Source organism: Labrus bergylta, chromosome 19, assembly GCF_963930695.1.
Source record: "Labrus bergylta chromosome 19, fLabBer1.1, whole genome shotgun sequence".
Taxonomy (NCBI): domain Eukaryota; kingdom Metazoa; phylum Chordata; class Actinopteri; order Labriformes; family Labridae; genus Labrus; species Labrus bergylta.
Window position 1 is genome coordinate 23,796,765 of NC_089213.1, and position 16,211 is coordinate 23,812,975.

The following is a 16,211-nucleotide window of genomic DNA, read 5'->3' on the forward strand; positions in this document are numbered from 1 at the left end:
AGCAGTTTACTCTGTGGGAATCCCCAATACACACTTACACACATACACACACTCACACAAACACACACACACCAACGCACACTCACTCACTCACTCACACAGTTTGCTGACATTGTTTCTCTCCTCACCATTCAACTTGATTTCCAGGTGCAGTGATTCATGTCCGACATGTGGACAAATGCTCGAGCAGCATGAAGGATCTCTGAGTGTATGAAACCAAACACGACTCGTTCAAAAGTTGGTTAAATGCCATGTTTAATATCTTGAGGAATGCATAGGTTATTACCTAATAGGATTACAAAACAGGCGCAAGTAAGGGGGAAATCATGTTCTAATGTTAAACACTGAGTACATACAATAATATGATAATCTGTAACTTAATATAGTTTCACAAATTATTCTGTGTGCAAGAACTCCTCCCAACATACCGGTGAATTTTCCTGCAGAAATCTGACTTCCTTTCCTTTCAGTGCCTTCTTCTAAAATGTCCAAACTGCTATATTTGAGTTAAAAGTTGTTGAAGTATAACCTGTTCTAGCTTGCTAGCTGCGGAAGATCTGTGGTATGACAAACACTTACTCCCTCTGAACGCCTCGTTTTTCTGAAAACCCACAAACTATCTGCTTGGCCGCTCCCCTCGTGTAGTTTTAGTGTTTACAAATTGCATAAGACAAAACTCTTTTCCTCTATCTCTCCTGATTTACAGTTCTTTTTCCCCTTCCTCCCCCTCCTCCTCTGCTTTTCCCTTTTTTTTTTTACCACCCCCTCTTTCCTCTCTCCCTCCTGCACTGATTCAATCTTTCTTCTCCGCTGAGTTGCCTTTGCTTTCGTCATTCGGTTTCTCGTCTGTCTTGAACTCCAGGAAGAAGTCGTTGCAGGCGACGGTGAGGGCGCCCATCAGGATGATGAACTCGGTGAAGTCCACCTCCCCGTCGTTGTTGGCGTCCAAGTCGTTCATCACCTTCTCGACTGCTTCATTATCTTTGGAGGTCTGTCAGTGGAGGGCACAAAGAGAGAGAGAGAGGGTTAAGAATGTGTGCCCCTGCACAAGCCTGTCTGAACTTGTGTGTCTGAAGTATGTGAGCGCATTCCTTCACTTGTGTGTTGTGTATTTAGTGCACAGTCACATATTTGCGTCCTTCTCTTACCCCTAAGTAAGTCCCGAGTTCCTCTAGTAGCAGCTCCTTTAGCTCTCCTCTGCTCAGCGTGTACTTGTCGCCCTCCTTCCCAGAGTACTTGTGGAAGGTCTTTATGAGCATCTGCATGGCACTCTCCAGGTTGGAACTGGGCTCCTTGGACATGCTGGAAAAAGTATGAGGTCAAAAGGTCAGACGCCGCTGCGATATGCCCGCTCCAGCCCCCAGCTGCATGTGCGGCCACATAGCATGCTGAGGTTGAAGCCACCTCCAAGACAAAGTGACAGTTTGACAGGCAGATAGTTGGAACAAAAGCAGAGAGGTTTTTCCCGTTTCGGCACTAAAGGGGTTGAATAACCCACTGCGTGTGTGTGGCACGCGCAGAGGCTATTACTGACCCTGGTTTAAGGCATTAGCGTGGTCACTGATGTGCGCGTGACCTTACTGGGTTTTTTACATTTCAGAGGTTTTGGATGGAAAGATGGAGGAGAGCTTTTTTGGGAAAGCTTTTTGAACAATCTTACACACATTGTGTCCGGCATCTTGGAGCTTCTTGTGCTGGACTGGTGGAGAGACTGTGTACACAACAGACACAGATAAGTCACTGTCAATGATGCAGAGTTAGAAAAATGCAAGAAAAAGGTATTTAGAGAACATTTGAGCTTTTTTAAAAAAAATTGTCCACATGTTGTGTTATCACTCTACAAAGCCAATTTTAGTAATCCATGTAGCAATTAGCACTGCGGTAATCAGTTATACGGCTTCAGTGTGAAAAATGTTGAGCAGCCTTATCATCCAAATTGGATACCCAAGAAGAAATACCCATGAAATAAAGGGACGCAGCAATTTGAGGTGCCAACATTTATACTATTTAAAATGAGGGATCTACTTGTGTAAAATAAAAGTCTTGGGCATTATTTTCCGTCTAACCCAAACAACATACAGCAGGACACAATCAATTCGTTAATCTACCCCCCTTGCATGATTCATTAACTATTAGCTCATACAAAAGGAGACAGAGACACTCATGTCACCGATTATCGCCTCTCATCATGCTGCCCAGTATTGTCATTGTCGGAGAGGTCAGTGTTGCAGGCAGGGGAGACAAAAGATGAAGTGAGTGGACACCGAACTGGCTAACTGGAAAATCTATAGGGCTCATCTGTCATGATACAAAAGGGAACCATGGAGACCAAAATGCTGTCAGTAACACAATATGGAGTATGGTAATAATGCATATGCACTATGTCAGATTAAGGTTGGAGTCAAATCTATTACATCAAGTGATGTACAGTATGGTGATAAAGAATTGGAGTACGAAAGGGTAATTAGTGGCATTGATTTAGAAATGTTTTAGTTGCGCTTTTTTTTTCTATATTTTGACATCATTTGAAATGATGGAAACCACAATGACTTTCAAGGCTTGATTAAAGTTTTGAATCATTGAATACATTTACTTTTTATTTTGTTAAATCCATGGCATGCTTGTTATTTGTTCTTCCCATATTTCATATATTTTGTTCTAAGTTAATACATTTATAAAGACTGCTTTGCTTTATTTTATGTTTTAAAAAAAAAATCCTGTCATGTTTTTCTCTAAAGAATCAAATCACCCAGAAGTAAACCTTATCTTTAGAAGGATATAAAAAGTTGAAATGACTCACATATTGTTTTCAGTTTCCCTGCTGGACTCTTTTTTTGATCCAACTGCTATGTCATTTAGTTGAAACCCTGATAAAACACTCTTAATTTTCTTTACTTTAACCTTCATCAGATGCGGAGGAGAAAGTACAGCAGAGCAAGTTGTCCGTCTGTCTTACCTGAGTGCTGATGGAGGGCCTCTTTTGTCTCTGAACAGGTGCAGGGGACTGAGCCAAGGCAGAGATGGATGGGGAGAGAGTTCTCCAGTGGCTTAAATATCACCAGCCCCTCTCCTCCTCCTCCTCCTCCTCCTCCTCCAACGCCACCCAACTCCTTCACCAACTTACATAGTCTCTGCTTCAGTTTCTGCATCCCCCCTTCATCTCACTCTCTCAACAGCTGCCCTCCCCACCCCCATCCTCTCGCCCACACCAAATACAAACACAAAGCCACAAGTACAAAATATGTAAATGTCACAGTTTTTTATTCATGAATAGCCTTTAAACATGTTAGAATGAGCAAAAAATGATACAGCATAACATATTAAATTGAAATCCTAGCATAGTGGAGTTTACTGGACATAGTGGACTGGAATGAGTCCAACTGCTAAACCCCACACACACCCTCTACTGTCGGCAGGAAATAAACAAAAGAACATCCACACAAAGTGACACACGCCCGCACTGCATCCTGGGAATGGTCCCATGATCACAAACATTTTTTGGGCCTTTAAAGCCCGTCCATACACTTGTATGTACAATTTCAACTTTCAAGAGGATTTTATTGACACAGGCTTTGTTCTCATCAACTGTGTCGCAGAATGAATGAGACGTATTGTGTGGCTGCAAACACTCCCCGGCTGCAAATCTGCTGTTTTGCATTCCAGCATGTTTTTAATAACCTACGCGGGGTTAAAGTTGGGTGGGGTTTACACTTTGGGACCGTTACAAAATTGTGCAGACAGTTTCAACCTATTGAAGAAGAAAAAAAACACTTCTCATAACTCTCCCCATCTGTCATTCCAAATAGGTTAGTAGGAAGCATTAGCTGAGATATAAGAATTTCCATCGTTTAACCCAGGTTTCTTCACTCTCAATCTGCTGGTAGTACAGGTGAGCTATAGTCTGCAGAGTAAATTCAACTTTATCCAGTTTCTTCTTACAATGCTATGCTTTATAATGATGTGTTGCACGCACAGAGAGAACACAAGGATTTACAAAACACGCCTGGCGTATTGGGAATAGCAAATAATGAATTTATCTTGCCAGTATATACAAGATGTAAGCGCCTGAGGCCTGTGTTCAACAGACATCTGGATGTAGTGTGATATGTTTCTATTATTCACAGAAAGTACCATGGTAAGAAAACACCTTTTATGAGAGGATAGGTTTTTATAAGACAAAGAGTAGTACGGCTTAAGCAGCCCTGTACGTGGGTTAGTAAAAAAAGCATGCAGGAAACACAGCGTTGCAATGGAGGCAGTGCAGAGTGTGTGTAAATGAGTATTTGCAATGGGAGTGTCGCAGTGAGGCGAGGCAGGGCGACCACGTGACTCGGGTTTATTTGTCTTGCCCATTTTGCTGCTGAGCAGTTTGAAGTGCCAGGTGCTGTTACAGTGCATAAGGTACACATTTTCGTCGAGTGCCCACAACAACGTGGGTCGCCTTAAACACCAAGCAGGCTATAGCCAAGTAGTTCTATAACCTAGCAGGGCTGCAACACGAGCCTTTTTCTCATGGCTGCATTATTGATGATGAGACAATTTACAAATCATTAAATTGTAATTAACAAATTGCATATAATGTGACAAAGAAGCACATCTTCAAGTGATCTCCATAGTGGTCCAAACAGGAAAGAGTTAGTTAAGAAAAATTAAATATAAAGAGGCCATTTCAAACTAAAATACTAGCCTTGATAATTACAATACCATGGTAATACTAGAAAATAAATTTCTGATAGCATGCAACCTTTTATGTATAAGCCTTTTTTTAAACGATCACACTGTATAGATTCATATAGATGGCTCAGTATACTTTTTTTGCTCAACTAAAAGCACAACAAACTCTCTGACACTACCACCTCGTCTGATAGGCAGGATCACTCGAGCCCAGGATTACTTTCATGTAATTGTTTGTCTCCCAGGGTGTGTTACCCATCCAGTGCCTAATCCAGTTGTTTCCCAATGACTGGGACTCAAGTATCCAGTTGCAGGTCAAACAGGGTCTTTAAGCAACATGAGGGTGTGGCCGATAAACAAACACACAAGCTTGAACAAGTAAAAACCCCCAACAAGTAACAATGAGATAATTTGATGAGAGCCAACAAAATAACGGTCAAGTTTCTGGCACTTCAATCAAGTATACTACCAAGAATAATGCAAGAAAACTACTGTACCATCCAGCACCTTCGAGATCAAAGAGCTAGAAACAGACCATCTAAATGCCCTATGGTTTTACCAAGTAAAAATGCACTTATTGTATTTCAAATGACTTGAAATAAAAACGGTTACCAAGCCACTATAGATGCGTTTATTGACACCTTTGTGTTTGTTGTCTTGCTCTTCTAATTCAGGTGGATTCGGTTGCATGTACACCTTCTCTGACCTGCTCCTCTAGTCACCAGCCCACTCCCATGAGACTATTTTTAAGTTCCCCTTTGACAGTAGGGGTCCTCTTGGTGTGGATTCCATTCTTCAAACTTAATTATTTAGATAAGGGCCACACCTGATCTTCAAGATCCTAATCCCTGGTCGACAACAAATATAGAAAATAAACTGTAGGCTCAACGCAAAGTGAATTATCTGCGAAATTCAAAAAAAAAAAGAGAGAGCCCATAAAGTGGATTAAAAGGAAAAAAAGAGAAGAGGGCGGGGCACTGAGTACACAATGAAGATGAGCTAAAGTAATGCAAAGCTTCAGCAAAACAATTTGTTTATTGTCATGCCAGATCAGCTCCATAGCAATGTGAATTCAAATATGAGAATGTTAAAAAAAATAGTGTTATTGACAGATTTTTCATGCAGCCCACATAGGAATAGTATGAGCTTATGGGAAAAAGATCAGCCATTTTTTCTTGTCGAGAGTCAGATGAAAAGATTGATACTATACTCTTAAATTTGTGTAGTAGAAAATAAACTACAGCCGGTGACAACCTAGACTAGCATAAATGCTTGAAACAGGAAGAATGCTTGCCTTTAAAACTTTGACCAGCTTTCTTACCAAATGACGACAAGATTTACACCACTCTCATATCTTGACGGTTGAAATGACTAGCTAAGCAATGGATTAGCATACAGCATAGACGCTGGTAAAATGGGAACGGCTAGTCTACAGCTTACTCTTTAAAATGGTTTAACTGAGTAGTTTAATCTTGTTTACTCTGGCTTTAAACAGATTAAAGAAACAAGATATGACAAGTTGAATAGGTTGCTGTAGGGTAGCTTGTAAATGTTGTAATTTATAGGCTAAGCTCTGTCGCCATTAAGCATTCTTGCATTAATATTAATTCCAAAATGGCGTAATATTGGTGATAGGAAAAAGCAGTAGCTCCACATACACACACACACACCTCTGTGACATTCAATATTGAAGGCTAGACATCACAGTGGAGTAAATATTGCAACTTAAATGGACTGTCTGAACAGGGCTAATGAGCAAATAAGCTACTGCTTATTAGCATAGTCTAGCACATGCATATACAAGGGGAAACAGCTAGCTTACCTCTAAAGCTCTTAGTTTTTATATTAATAAAAAAAGATATAATGTGCTAATAAGGGTGCTTTAGAGGTGCTTGAAAATTTGATTTTTTTTAGTTTTGGATGTAGCCAGGCTAGCTTGTTACAGTTAGCTTGTTACAGTTCTGATGCTTGCTAACCAGCTGCTAACAGTGACTTCATTTTCAATGGCTAATAAGAGTTTTGTTGACACTCTTATCTAGCTCTCGACAAGAAAACCATTCCCCCCACAAGTCCAACTAATGTTTTAAGCCATTACTGCTTAGCACGATATACACTGCTGCTGTTTAACCAAGATCAAATGTACAATAAGCTAAGTAGCATAGCAAAGTTGAAAAGACCCAGATAAAAAAAAAAGATGGAAACAGAGAGGATTACAAAACATCTTGGCTTAAGTGGTGTGTTAACATACATTGGCCACATTAGTCAGTGTGCTGCTGCACGTAAATCATATTTAGCAGAAAAGATTTCACAGGGATATGGCATGCATATGATATGAACGTCTGCATGCAATCATAATTGAATATCATGAGGTAAATGTGCTATATAGTGGGATGGTCATGCTGTACATATGAACATAGTGGTAGTACTAAGCAATAATTCATCTGTCATGTACATGTGTTATTAATCATATAAAAATAAGTGGGTTTCTTCAAAGTTGGGTTTGTAGTGTTTGGGCTTTTATCAAAACTTTTTTTTCATTTGAATATCTTTAGTGGCTTTCATTTTATTTTGGCATTAATCCCGTGCTGTGTGTAGTGTTGTGTGTAAGCGTGTGGGTGTGATCATTGGTGAAAGAATTGATTGTCCCTTATGAGGTCGCCTCTTCAATCTTCTCCACTTCTCCCTCCACAGCTGCAGCCAGCTTCTTAGCAGCGTCTTCCACCTTTTCTGTCTCCTCCGCTTTCTCCTCTTCGTTCACAGCATTTTCCACTGCCGTCGCCGCTGCCTCCACCGCCGTTGCCGCTGCCGTCGCCGCTGCCTCCACCGCCGTCGCCGCAGCTTCTGTTGGGCTCTCCTTTGTTGCTTCCGGCTCAGTCTCCCCGTCTGCCTTGGCTTCTACTTTTACTTCTATGTTTCCATCTGCGTTTGCGTTTACCTTTATCTCAGCGGTAGCTTCTGCCTTTGGCTCTTGATTCGCCTCTGGTTTAGCTTCATCCTTTGCCTCTGCGTTTGCTTCCGGCTTCTCCTCTTCTTTGTCTGGGGTGGTTAGTACCACTTGTTCAGACGCAGCATTTTGGGCCGGTTCCTCTTTGGCGCGAGTACGCTCCTCACTGAGCGAGACTGCCAGGTATCCGACCAGCTGCATGTACTCCTCAAAGCCGACCTTGCCGTCTTGGTTGGCGTCCAACTCCTGGGTCATCAAGTTGTTGACTGCTTCCTTACTGTCTGCATCCTAGGTTGAAGGCACAAACAATCATAATAAGACAATGAAGCATGATGATTAGTAACTCCAACTGGACTCTTACTGGATAAATTACCAAAAAAACAATCAGTAAATGACCCTCGTGCAGTATCTCTATTTGCATTATAATGCTGGTGAATGTCATTCTATCATGTCAGATCACTTTCCTCTTTACTCCACGTTTGGTAACAATGCTCATGTTTAGAAAGCTCAACAAAAACTGATCAGTGCTAATGCAAGTAGAGAGGTGCAGATGCCCTTTAATTATTTTTGATGCCTTGACTTCAACCAGCAGGATTTAAAAAAAAAATACACATCATATGTGCCATCTTTGGTGAACAACATCTGCAAACATAGAGCTGTTGTTGTTTGTTGTTTCCAGATGGTATATGATCTCTAACCACTTGATTTATTAAATAAATGTTTGTGGATTGGGGCACGAACTGGTCTACCATATGACACTAGATACCTAATCTTTAGCAGGCCAATACAGATACTGGTATTGGCTGATACCATTACTGGTATAAGTAAGGAAAAAACTCTAAATGTAAGACTATTGTGTGCTCTTCTGTGAGGTGATTAAACAATGTGTTGGTAACATTTCAGTGAGGTTTAATGAAAGTTTCCTAACCGAGAGGATGTTGGAGAGCTGGCCCTTAACAAGGCCCTGGAAATCTTTCTTTCCTAGACACTCTTTTCCCTTGGACGACTTTAGGTAGACCTTCACCAGTGTCTGAATGGCATCTTCCATGACTCCTCTGTCTGGGGAAAAGAAAAGAAAAAGGTGAAGACAGTGGTGTGAGTCAGATTGACAGGTGGATTGATTCATCGCTAGATAATATGGCAGGAGTGATTAAAACTTGTTGCTTATGTTGCTCTTGCGGTGTAAGGCAGGAAGTTCCAGGATGCCCCTGATTCAAAACACATTCAAGCGATAGGCACATCGTGTGGAAAATGAAATAGAGGATCTCCTGCATGTCCCCGCCAGGCCTTTCATTTCACGTGTGTCGTCTGCAGCCGCGGTGAGGGAGGGGACGGTGACGTGAGATAAGTGAGGAGAGCGAGAGGGAGTCTGATTGAGAGACGAGCCCTGATGCACAATGGAAGTTCTGATCTTTGATAGGTCATCCGATCCACCCGAAGCGACCAAGAGGACTGGGCCTCAGATTACTCAAGGGATTACCTAGTCCTCCCTCTCTCTCTCTCTCTCTGTCTTTTTCCCTGCCTGTCTTTCTTTCTCTCTTACATGCTGTACCTGCTTCTCTGTCTCCTTCTTGTTCTCACCTTGCTGTCCTTTCTTTTTAACACTGTTGCACACAAATAGATAATTGACACTGAGGCTTCATAATAAGAGATGTTCTGATGCCCTGATAGAATGTCCAGTACCTTCATGTAAGTAATACACCTCTAGTTTTATTGCAATGAAAGTAATAACAGTGTTAGAAAACCTATTTTTTTCGGCCATTTTTCTAGCTTTGACAAACATTACACTTTCTGCAAGGGCCAATCAGTTATTGCTTTTAGCTCTTTTAGTTTCTTACATCTTTTTAAATGTTTGGTCCTCTTGGTCTCAGCTCATATTGTTGGGTTCTTGTGTTGCCTGGGTTCTTATGATGGTTCTTGTGATGGTCGGGTTATATATGTCTGTTGGGTATCGTGCACTATGGGTTCTTTTCTGTTGAATTGTATTTAATTATTTTTAGTATTTTGCATTTCTTATGTTCTTCTGTGTTTGGTTTAGTTTGTTCTTGTTTTTGCTGTTTGTCAAAGCACTTTGTAAACCTGTGTTTTTAAAAGGTGCTATATAAATAAAGTTATTTTTATTTTTTTGTTTGTTTTGTTATATTATCGTCAATTGCTAGTTAACCAGAAACCAGTGTTGTTTTTGCTTATTGGTTATGGTATTTGGGTACTGGTAACACTCCTATAGGCTAAGGATTTCAAGGCTTTTTATTCACCCACAGTAGTGAATCACTAAAAGTTAAAAAAACATGCACATTTACAAGTTTACAAGTTTACAGTGAATTAGACAAAGAAGTATTCACAAATGATGCTCTTGACAGATGTATAGACAAGCTGCTCAAAATATAGAACATGCCAATAGGTGACACATCTTTGCAGGAATTCCACTCATTGCTGTGTGTGGAGATCACTTAGACAGGAATTTACAGGGCCAACTCCGAGCTAGTTTGCCCCAAAGCAGTGCAGGGAAATGTTCCAGGTGACCATACTTGTCTGTCAGCCTATAAGTAACACAAACACAGCAGAGCAAACAACAGTTAGCTGAACGAACCTGTAGATTCTGAACAGGATGCCGTCTTAAACCCATGTTAGCTGATGGGTCATTTGTAGGCTGCAAACTAATATATCAATTACTGATGTGCGTGTTGCACTCAAGCACCATCCAGCCAAGCAATGTCCCCAGTCTCATTATAACATGAGAGAGACAGAGGAGCTCTGACACTACACTGTGGCATAGAGCCATTAAAACCTCAGATTTCAGGATTTACTCTCTGACCCACTGATCTCTAACTGTCACTTTGCTCTGCACCTTTCTGCCACCACATGAACACAATAAAATCACAGTTTTGAATGTAATACAGGAAGCATATCTGATCTGATTGTCAACACAGCTGCCATTGAACAATAGTAATGAAGATATACACATAGATTCAAAAGGAAGCGGTTTGATTTGGCACATATTTTTTATAAATTCAATCCCTGAGTCACGTTTAAAGAATCAAACGTGATTAGTTATATCATAGAGATAGCATTTGATTCGTAGGGACTTTAGGGGACTTCTTCCTGCATTGTGACACACCCTCCTCAGCTGAAGTAACGTAACACACGGGCCTAAGCAGGCTATATGTGTCCTGTTAAAAACACCCAGCAAAGACATTATTCTTTGACTGTCCATTCTCACATCCATTATTTACCTATAGTGACCTTTCTTCAGGTGGCGATGCCTGCTTGAACCAGCACGTGAACTCAATTCTGCAAATGGATTTTTAAACCTGCATCACAGAACACGTCACAGCCACAGCTTGTTCTACTCCGAAGGAAAATTACCTGCGTAATTCCTTCTAAATGGCCAAAAAAACAACAACAACTGCGCAAATAATTAAACATATAGGCCCTACAACCAGAGGTTTCCCGTTTCCCCCCAGAGCCCAAAGGAGATTGAGTGTTGCGTTTCCAACGGGCTGAATGTGATCCGGTATGTGCGCACAGTAATGACAATACTACCGCTGGCGTGGCATAAAATATTAAAAGAGGAACAAGTTAGGTTGTGGCTGTAAATTGCGGTGAGCAGACGTACATCCTATTCCTCGGCTAGGTTTTGAACATACAGAGGCGCGTACGCCATCACGTTTGCCAGGACTCATCATCCCTCACCACGAGCATTTGATGTAATGAAAAACAGTATTTTCAACGCGTTGTCATAAACGGAGTTGAAATCTGTTACTCTTGTAGACCTCCCTTTTCTATGCGCAAAAGGTTGATTTTGCGCAAATTGCGCCCTAACGCGCGACAAGGACATCCATTGGATATATTATACCAAAGATCAATACTTTGTCACCTTATGTCACTTGAAGTTTTGATAGGCTTTTTGCAGTTGATCAGCAACTTGACAACTGATCTACATCTAAATATCAAATATCTTCCTCCGAGAGAGGAAGACATGGAGAGAGAGAGAGATGGAGCATATGGTAATAGACGCCCAATAAAAGCGTCAAGTAAACTTAAATCAAAATCAAATCAACATTTCTGCCGACTATTCTCTTATACTCTTTCGTAAAAGTGCAACGTGAGCTAAATGAAAAAAGTTCTGAGCTCTTAAAGTCACTGAAACTGTCCCGCAGTCAGCCCGCGGCCAAATTTCATGGGATGGCTCTTTGCAAGAGTCTATCGAAACGTGGCAAAAACGATGAACAAATACAATACTTCACGCAGGATACAAGCCCAAAGAACACAGTTAGACGCATTCAACTCACCGTATACCGTCCGCAGTGCAAGCGAAGTGTACAGATGTGCGCAAATTTCAGTTTCTGCCCTCTTCTCCGCCTTTCTACGCCGCTTTGAGCCCAGAGAACTTGCCAAACTAGTAGGACAGCAGAATCTCTTCCGTGATTTAGGTTTTTTTTTCTTTCCCTTAAAACTTTTCCCCCCTGACAAGTCAAAGGGCGTGTACCTGGAAGAGTGAGAGGGAGAAGTGGGAATGTGGAAGAGCAAAGCGCTATAGCTCAAACTCTCAGGAAAAGGGAGGAAAAGTGTATCAAAACACTTAAACTTGGGTTTTTATTGGAATTATCTTTGGCTCATGGGCCAGCTGTTTCACGTCATGTGTGATTTGCACGTTTTCACGCCAACTAGGCAGGCTCGTGGCTTCATCTGCTGGGACGAGGAGACAGGGCGGAGATACTAAATATTTCACATTTAAATCTAGCTGTTACTAAGTGCTAATCTTTTCACAACCTGCACATTGGAAATGTAAGAGAAAAGGAATGATAAGTGGAAAGAAAACTACAGGAAAGTCATCCCTGTGTTCTTGGCTTTCACAAAAAAATGTGTACAAATTTAAAAAATCAGTCGTAATTCACGACCACAAAAGTGAGAACCTTAAATCAGGCCCTTTTTATTTTGGAAGGTCAGTCTGTTCCCTCTGTCACTTTGGGAATATGAGAGTAAAATAATCTTCAATGAAAGGAACATCCGGAAAGATGAGTGTGGGTGGCAAAAAAAAAAGTGGTGCAAGAGTTAAAGCAGCCTTGCCAGATTCTTGAAAGGTCTTTGTAGTCTGTGTAGTTTTGAAAGTCCCTCGAAAGATTACGTCTGCGTATGAATAATTGAGATACAGGCCCTTACCTTGAGGTTATCTGGGAAATGACTACTACATACAGATAACATACACACAGCCTAAGAGTAGTGCCCTATTTGTGAGTTGTAGTTGATTCATTTGCCCAGTGCCACCCCTCCCACACTGGCACCTTGGTGAGTGTAATTTAGATACAAAGGTCACATTGTGTTATCTGTGGAGAGATCCGCATTTTGAAAACCTGTATGCAGCACCTTCTTCGTCTTCTCTGCTACAGAATTAAAGCAGCCCTATATGCTATAAAACAGCTGGGGAGCACGCCAGCACACATAACTCTGTCTAGACATTAGAATGAACACAAAGTGACCCAAGATTTAGCAGCAATATAAAAAAAAGACACAGCTAAAAGTGATGCAGAATGAAAGGGATACACCTGAGTCCTCATTAACAGACAGTGACAGTAAAGGCCAGCCTCTGTTTTTGCATCAGTGCATGCTTAACGCTTGGACGGGCAGCTTTGTACACGCATTATGAAGCTGTATGCAACAAGATCTGGTCTTAGCTGTGTCAGCGGTGGCACATATAGAGTTACAAGTCCACCTAAATCAAGGCAGCAGGTAGTAAGGTTGCCGCTCAAACACACTGCATGCTGGACATCATATAATGAGGTGAATGAATGACAGGAGACGACATAAGGTAGGTGGCTGAGGTTTACGGACAATGACGCCCTTTAATTCAAAGTTCCCTGCATTCAAGAAATGGTTAACTAAAGAGTTACACATGTGGCTGTGGTGAAGTGATAAAACAATGTTGAAGGGATCAAACTGAGTCGATTGGTTGATGTTGCACAATCAGGCTCAAAGACACATTTTTTATTGAGTGAAGCCCCCCTGTTTGCTCGCCAGTTTTCCAATCAGCTGCCAGAACTCTGAGAACGTCAGCTCCCCGTCGTTGTTCTCGTCCAGTGAGCCCATGAGCTGCTCGATGGCCTGGGGGTCGCTGGCATTCTATGGGTGATAACAGAGAGAGAGAGAGAGAGAGAGGAGAGATACCCTGCTCATTACATGATCACTCTGAGCTGTAACATCATCAGCCACTCTGCAAGACTGTCCTGCCACCTAATGGTTAACTGTAGGAACAATAAAACTGTGGTATCATTTATTAACAGCTAAAACAACAAAAGTTTTCTGATGATAATAAAATCCTCCAAAAGTACATGTTTATTCTGTGTTTGATTACCAGTGGACAGAAGTGGAAATACAAGTCAAACTTTGTTCCTCAGAAGTACAATAAAGAATTCAATATTACACATTACTGTACAATAATAAAATGCATACAGTTGATAGTTATAATGTTGTTAAAAAGTGCAGTAAATGCACAAATAAAAGGCGTCTGCTTCCTGTGGCATTCATCATTGTGTACACTCCACTTTCACAGTTATGACATCAAATATTAAACTCAAACATTTTAGGTTAACTGTTGACAAATGTAATAAGTTTGTCAATAACACAATGCAACATTTGATAGTTAAATTTTCTTAAATTCAGTTTATATTTCCATCCATCATCTATATAGCTTTTCCCATTCGAGTCCCAGCTACATACACCCTGGACTGTTGGCCTGTCTCTCAAATGGCTGACATTTAGAGACAACCAGCCTCACTCACAGTCACACCTACGGGCAATCTTAGAGACGCAATTAAGCTAACGAGCATGTGTTTGGACTGTGGGAGGAAGCTGGAGAGAACCCTCACGTGCACAGGGAGAACATGCAAACTCCACACAGAGACTGGCTGACAGGGATTCAAACCTCCTCCCTGTGAGGCAACAAACCACTGCTCCATTGTGCAGCTCCAGTTTATACTTACTTTTCTTTTTTATACTACTGAACTTTAACAGGCTACATTTTTTCCACTGGAAAATAAACACTAAGACGTTACCATGTTCAGGACATCAAAAAGTGATATTTGTTTATGTTAAAACTTTATACTCCTGTTTATACATTAATCTTCGAATAGAAAATATAATTGGCAGATTAGCAAAGAAAATTAGCTGTGGTTGCAGCATGACAAGTCATACATCAACCCCCCTGCATAAAACCAAGGGAATGTGAAGAAGACAATAATGCATGTAATGAAAGTGCACATTCTTTATTAAAAAACAAGCTCTATTTTAAAGAAAGCATTCTGTTCAACTAAGAAACAGCAAGATGTCTTTTGAGTTACTTGTGATGTATCCACAGTAAAACATGATGCTTGAACTGGAGTTCACAGAACATAAAAAGGCTTCAGACTTGTATAAATGTTAGATCATAAACCAGTGTCTTTCCCTTCCAGTGGTCGTTAATTAAGGAGTTGACAGAGACTAGAAAGCTTTGAGGTTCAGGAGAACTCCTGAGGGTTTACCTTGACATGGTTGGGCAGCTGAGCGATCACCAGGTTTTGGAACTCATCTTTGCTCAGGGTGCTGGAGGATCCGTCTTTCCCAGCGTACGACTTGAACTGGGTGACGAGGGTGCATATGGCGGCTTCCATGACGGACTCACTGTGAAGAAAAAGTGAAGAAAAGACTCAAACGAGGATGCAAAAAAAAATCCTTCCCTCAAAGATGTGTTAAAGACAGAGAGCAGAGAGAAACATCTGCTGTGGCCTCACCTGTTGTGTTGAGATGCTGTTGTGTTGTGTTGGAGCAGGTAGGCAAGAACTAAAGTGAAGATGAAAGCTCTAAATTTATACGCCTCATCCTCGCTCACATCAGCGGAAAAAAAAAACGCTTAACCTGCCCTCTTCTCCCCCATCCAGCAGGCTGACCTTATCTCTGCCTGATTTCCACTCCACTGGGGACACACATCACAACACGGAGGAACTGTCATCCCGTCCGACAAAAAGGGCAAATTTGTACTGATGAAAGCACAAAAACCCAATTTCAGTGTGTTTGCAGAGCTGATGGCAAATTTTTTTTGTCAGGCCATTCTAATCAAGTGTCTGAATCATGCCAGCCTCAGCAGTAATTAGTTTATAGAAAACATGACTCAAATAAAAAGGCCTCCAGGACAACACAGTCCCTCTATCATGTGCAAGAAACATTCAGATTCTTTTTTTTCTTTTACATTTTAAAACAACATTTTATCTTTGTTTTCCCTCTTTAAGTTATGCTCTTTGACATGTTGGACTCTAAGAGACACATAGAGACATACTTGCAGGTTGACTGGTGTGTAGAATTCAAAGAATGACAAGCTTGTTAGTCAGTTTCTTAGCGACTGACCCTTCTCAATCATTGCTTACATTCTCGTTCATCAGCATATCGAGTCAGTGACTGGTTGGGTTTCTTGTACCAGGGAGGACAGACTGAATGAGAGATTGTTCCTGTTAACGTGTAAGCTCCTGCTCCGAGGATTTAATCTGGATGTAAATATTTTAGTTTGGCAACATAGCTGTGATAATAGATGCCTGCCATGCCAGCATGTCCACTTCCCACCACA

General features: G+C 41.2%; 3 protein-coding genes across 6 annotated transcripts; all 3 read right to left on the minus strand.

Annotated features, from left to right (window-relative positions):
• Positions 1–237: 237 nt before the first annotated feature.
• s100s (S100 calcium binding protein S) lies at positions 238–3,091 on the minus strand. 3 transcript variants are annotated; one of them, XM_020648608.3, is made up of 4 exons: positions 2,957–3,073; positions 1,665–1,711; positions 1,149–1,302; positions 238–991 (listed from the first exon to the last, which is right to left on the minus strand). In XM_020648608.3, the coding sequence occupies exons 2-4, from the start codon at positions 1,676–1,678 to the stop codon at positions 794–796; spliced, it is 366 nt and encodes a 121-aa protein (XP_020504264.1). In that variant the 5' UTR covers positions 1,679–1,711; positions 2,957–3,073; the 3' UTR covers positions 238–793. The 3 variants fall into 3 exon arrangements, with proteins under 3 accessions (XP_020504264.1, XP_065804054.1, XP_020504265.1); XM_065947982.1 differs by having other exon boundaries at positions 1,661–1,711; positions 2,957–3,007; XM_020648609.3 differs by lacking the exon at positions 1,665–1,711 and having other exon boundaries at positions 2,957–3,091.
• Positions 3,092–3,244: 153 nt separating this feature from the next.
• On the minus strand, positions 3,245–12,134 carry s100u (S100 calcium binding protein U). 2 transcript variants are annotated; one of them, XM_020648594.3, is made up of 3 exons: positions 11,911–12,134; positions 8,547–8,673; positions 3,245–7,906 (listed from the first exon to the last, which is right to left on the minus strand). In XM_020648594.3, the coding sequence occupies exons 2-3, from the start codon at positions 8,664–8,666 to the stop codon at positions 7,322–7,324; spliced, it is 705 nt and encodes a 234-aa protein (XP_020504250.1). In that variant the 5' UTR covers positions 8,667–8,673; positions 11,911–12,134; the 3' UTR covers positions 3,245–7,321. The 2 variants fall into 2 exon arrangements, with proteins under 2 accessions (XP_020504250.1, XP_020504249.1); XM_020648593.3 differs by having other exon boundaries at positions 8,547–8,677; positions 11,911–12,131.
• Positions 12,135–13,423: 1,289 nt separating this feature from the next.
• s100a11 (S100 calcium binding protein A11) lies at positions 13,424–15,545 on the minus strand. Its single transcript, XM_020648621.3, has 3 exons — positions 15,385–15,545; positions 15,136–15,274; positions 13,424–13,738 (listed from the first exon to the last, which is right to left on the minus strand). The coding sequence occupies exons 2-3, from the start codon at positions 15,262–15,264 to the stop codon at positions 13,604–13,606; spliced, it is 264 nt and encodes an 87-aa protein (XP_020504277.1). The 5' UTR covers positions 15,265–15,274; positions 15,385–15,545; the 3' UTR covers positions 13,424–13,603.
• Between the last annotated feature and the right edge of the window lie 666 nt (positions 15,546–16,211).

Excerpts from the sequence above, each read along its gene's own strand:
- s100u (XM_020648594.3), bottom strand. The coding sequence starts at position 8,666 with ATGGAAGATGCCATTCAGACACTGGTGAAGGTCTACCTAAAGTCGTCC. Across the intron at positions 7,907-8,546 it reads AGCTCTCCAACATCCTCTCG|GATGCAGACAGTAAGGAAGC; the intron begins GTTAGGAAACTT and ends CCTTCAACCTAG.
- s100a11 (XM_020648621.3), bottom strand. The coding sequence starts at position 15,264 with ATGGAAGCCGCCATATGCACCCTCGTCACCCAGTTCAAGTCGTACGCT. Across the intron at positions 13,739-15,135 it reads AGCTGCCCAACCATGTCAAG|AATGCCAGCGACCCCCAGGC; the intron begins GTAAACCCTCAG and ends TATCACCCATAG.
- s100s (XM_020648608.3), bottom strand. Across the intron at positions 992-1,148 it reads AACTCGGGACTTACTTAGGG|ACCTCCAAAGATAATGAAGC; the intron begins GTAAGAGAAGGA and ends CTCCACTGACAG.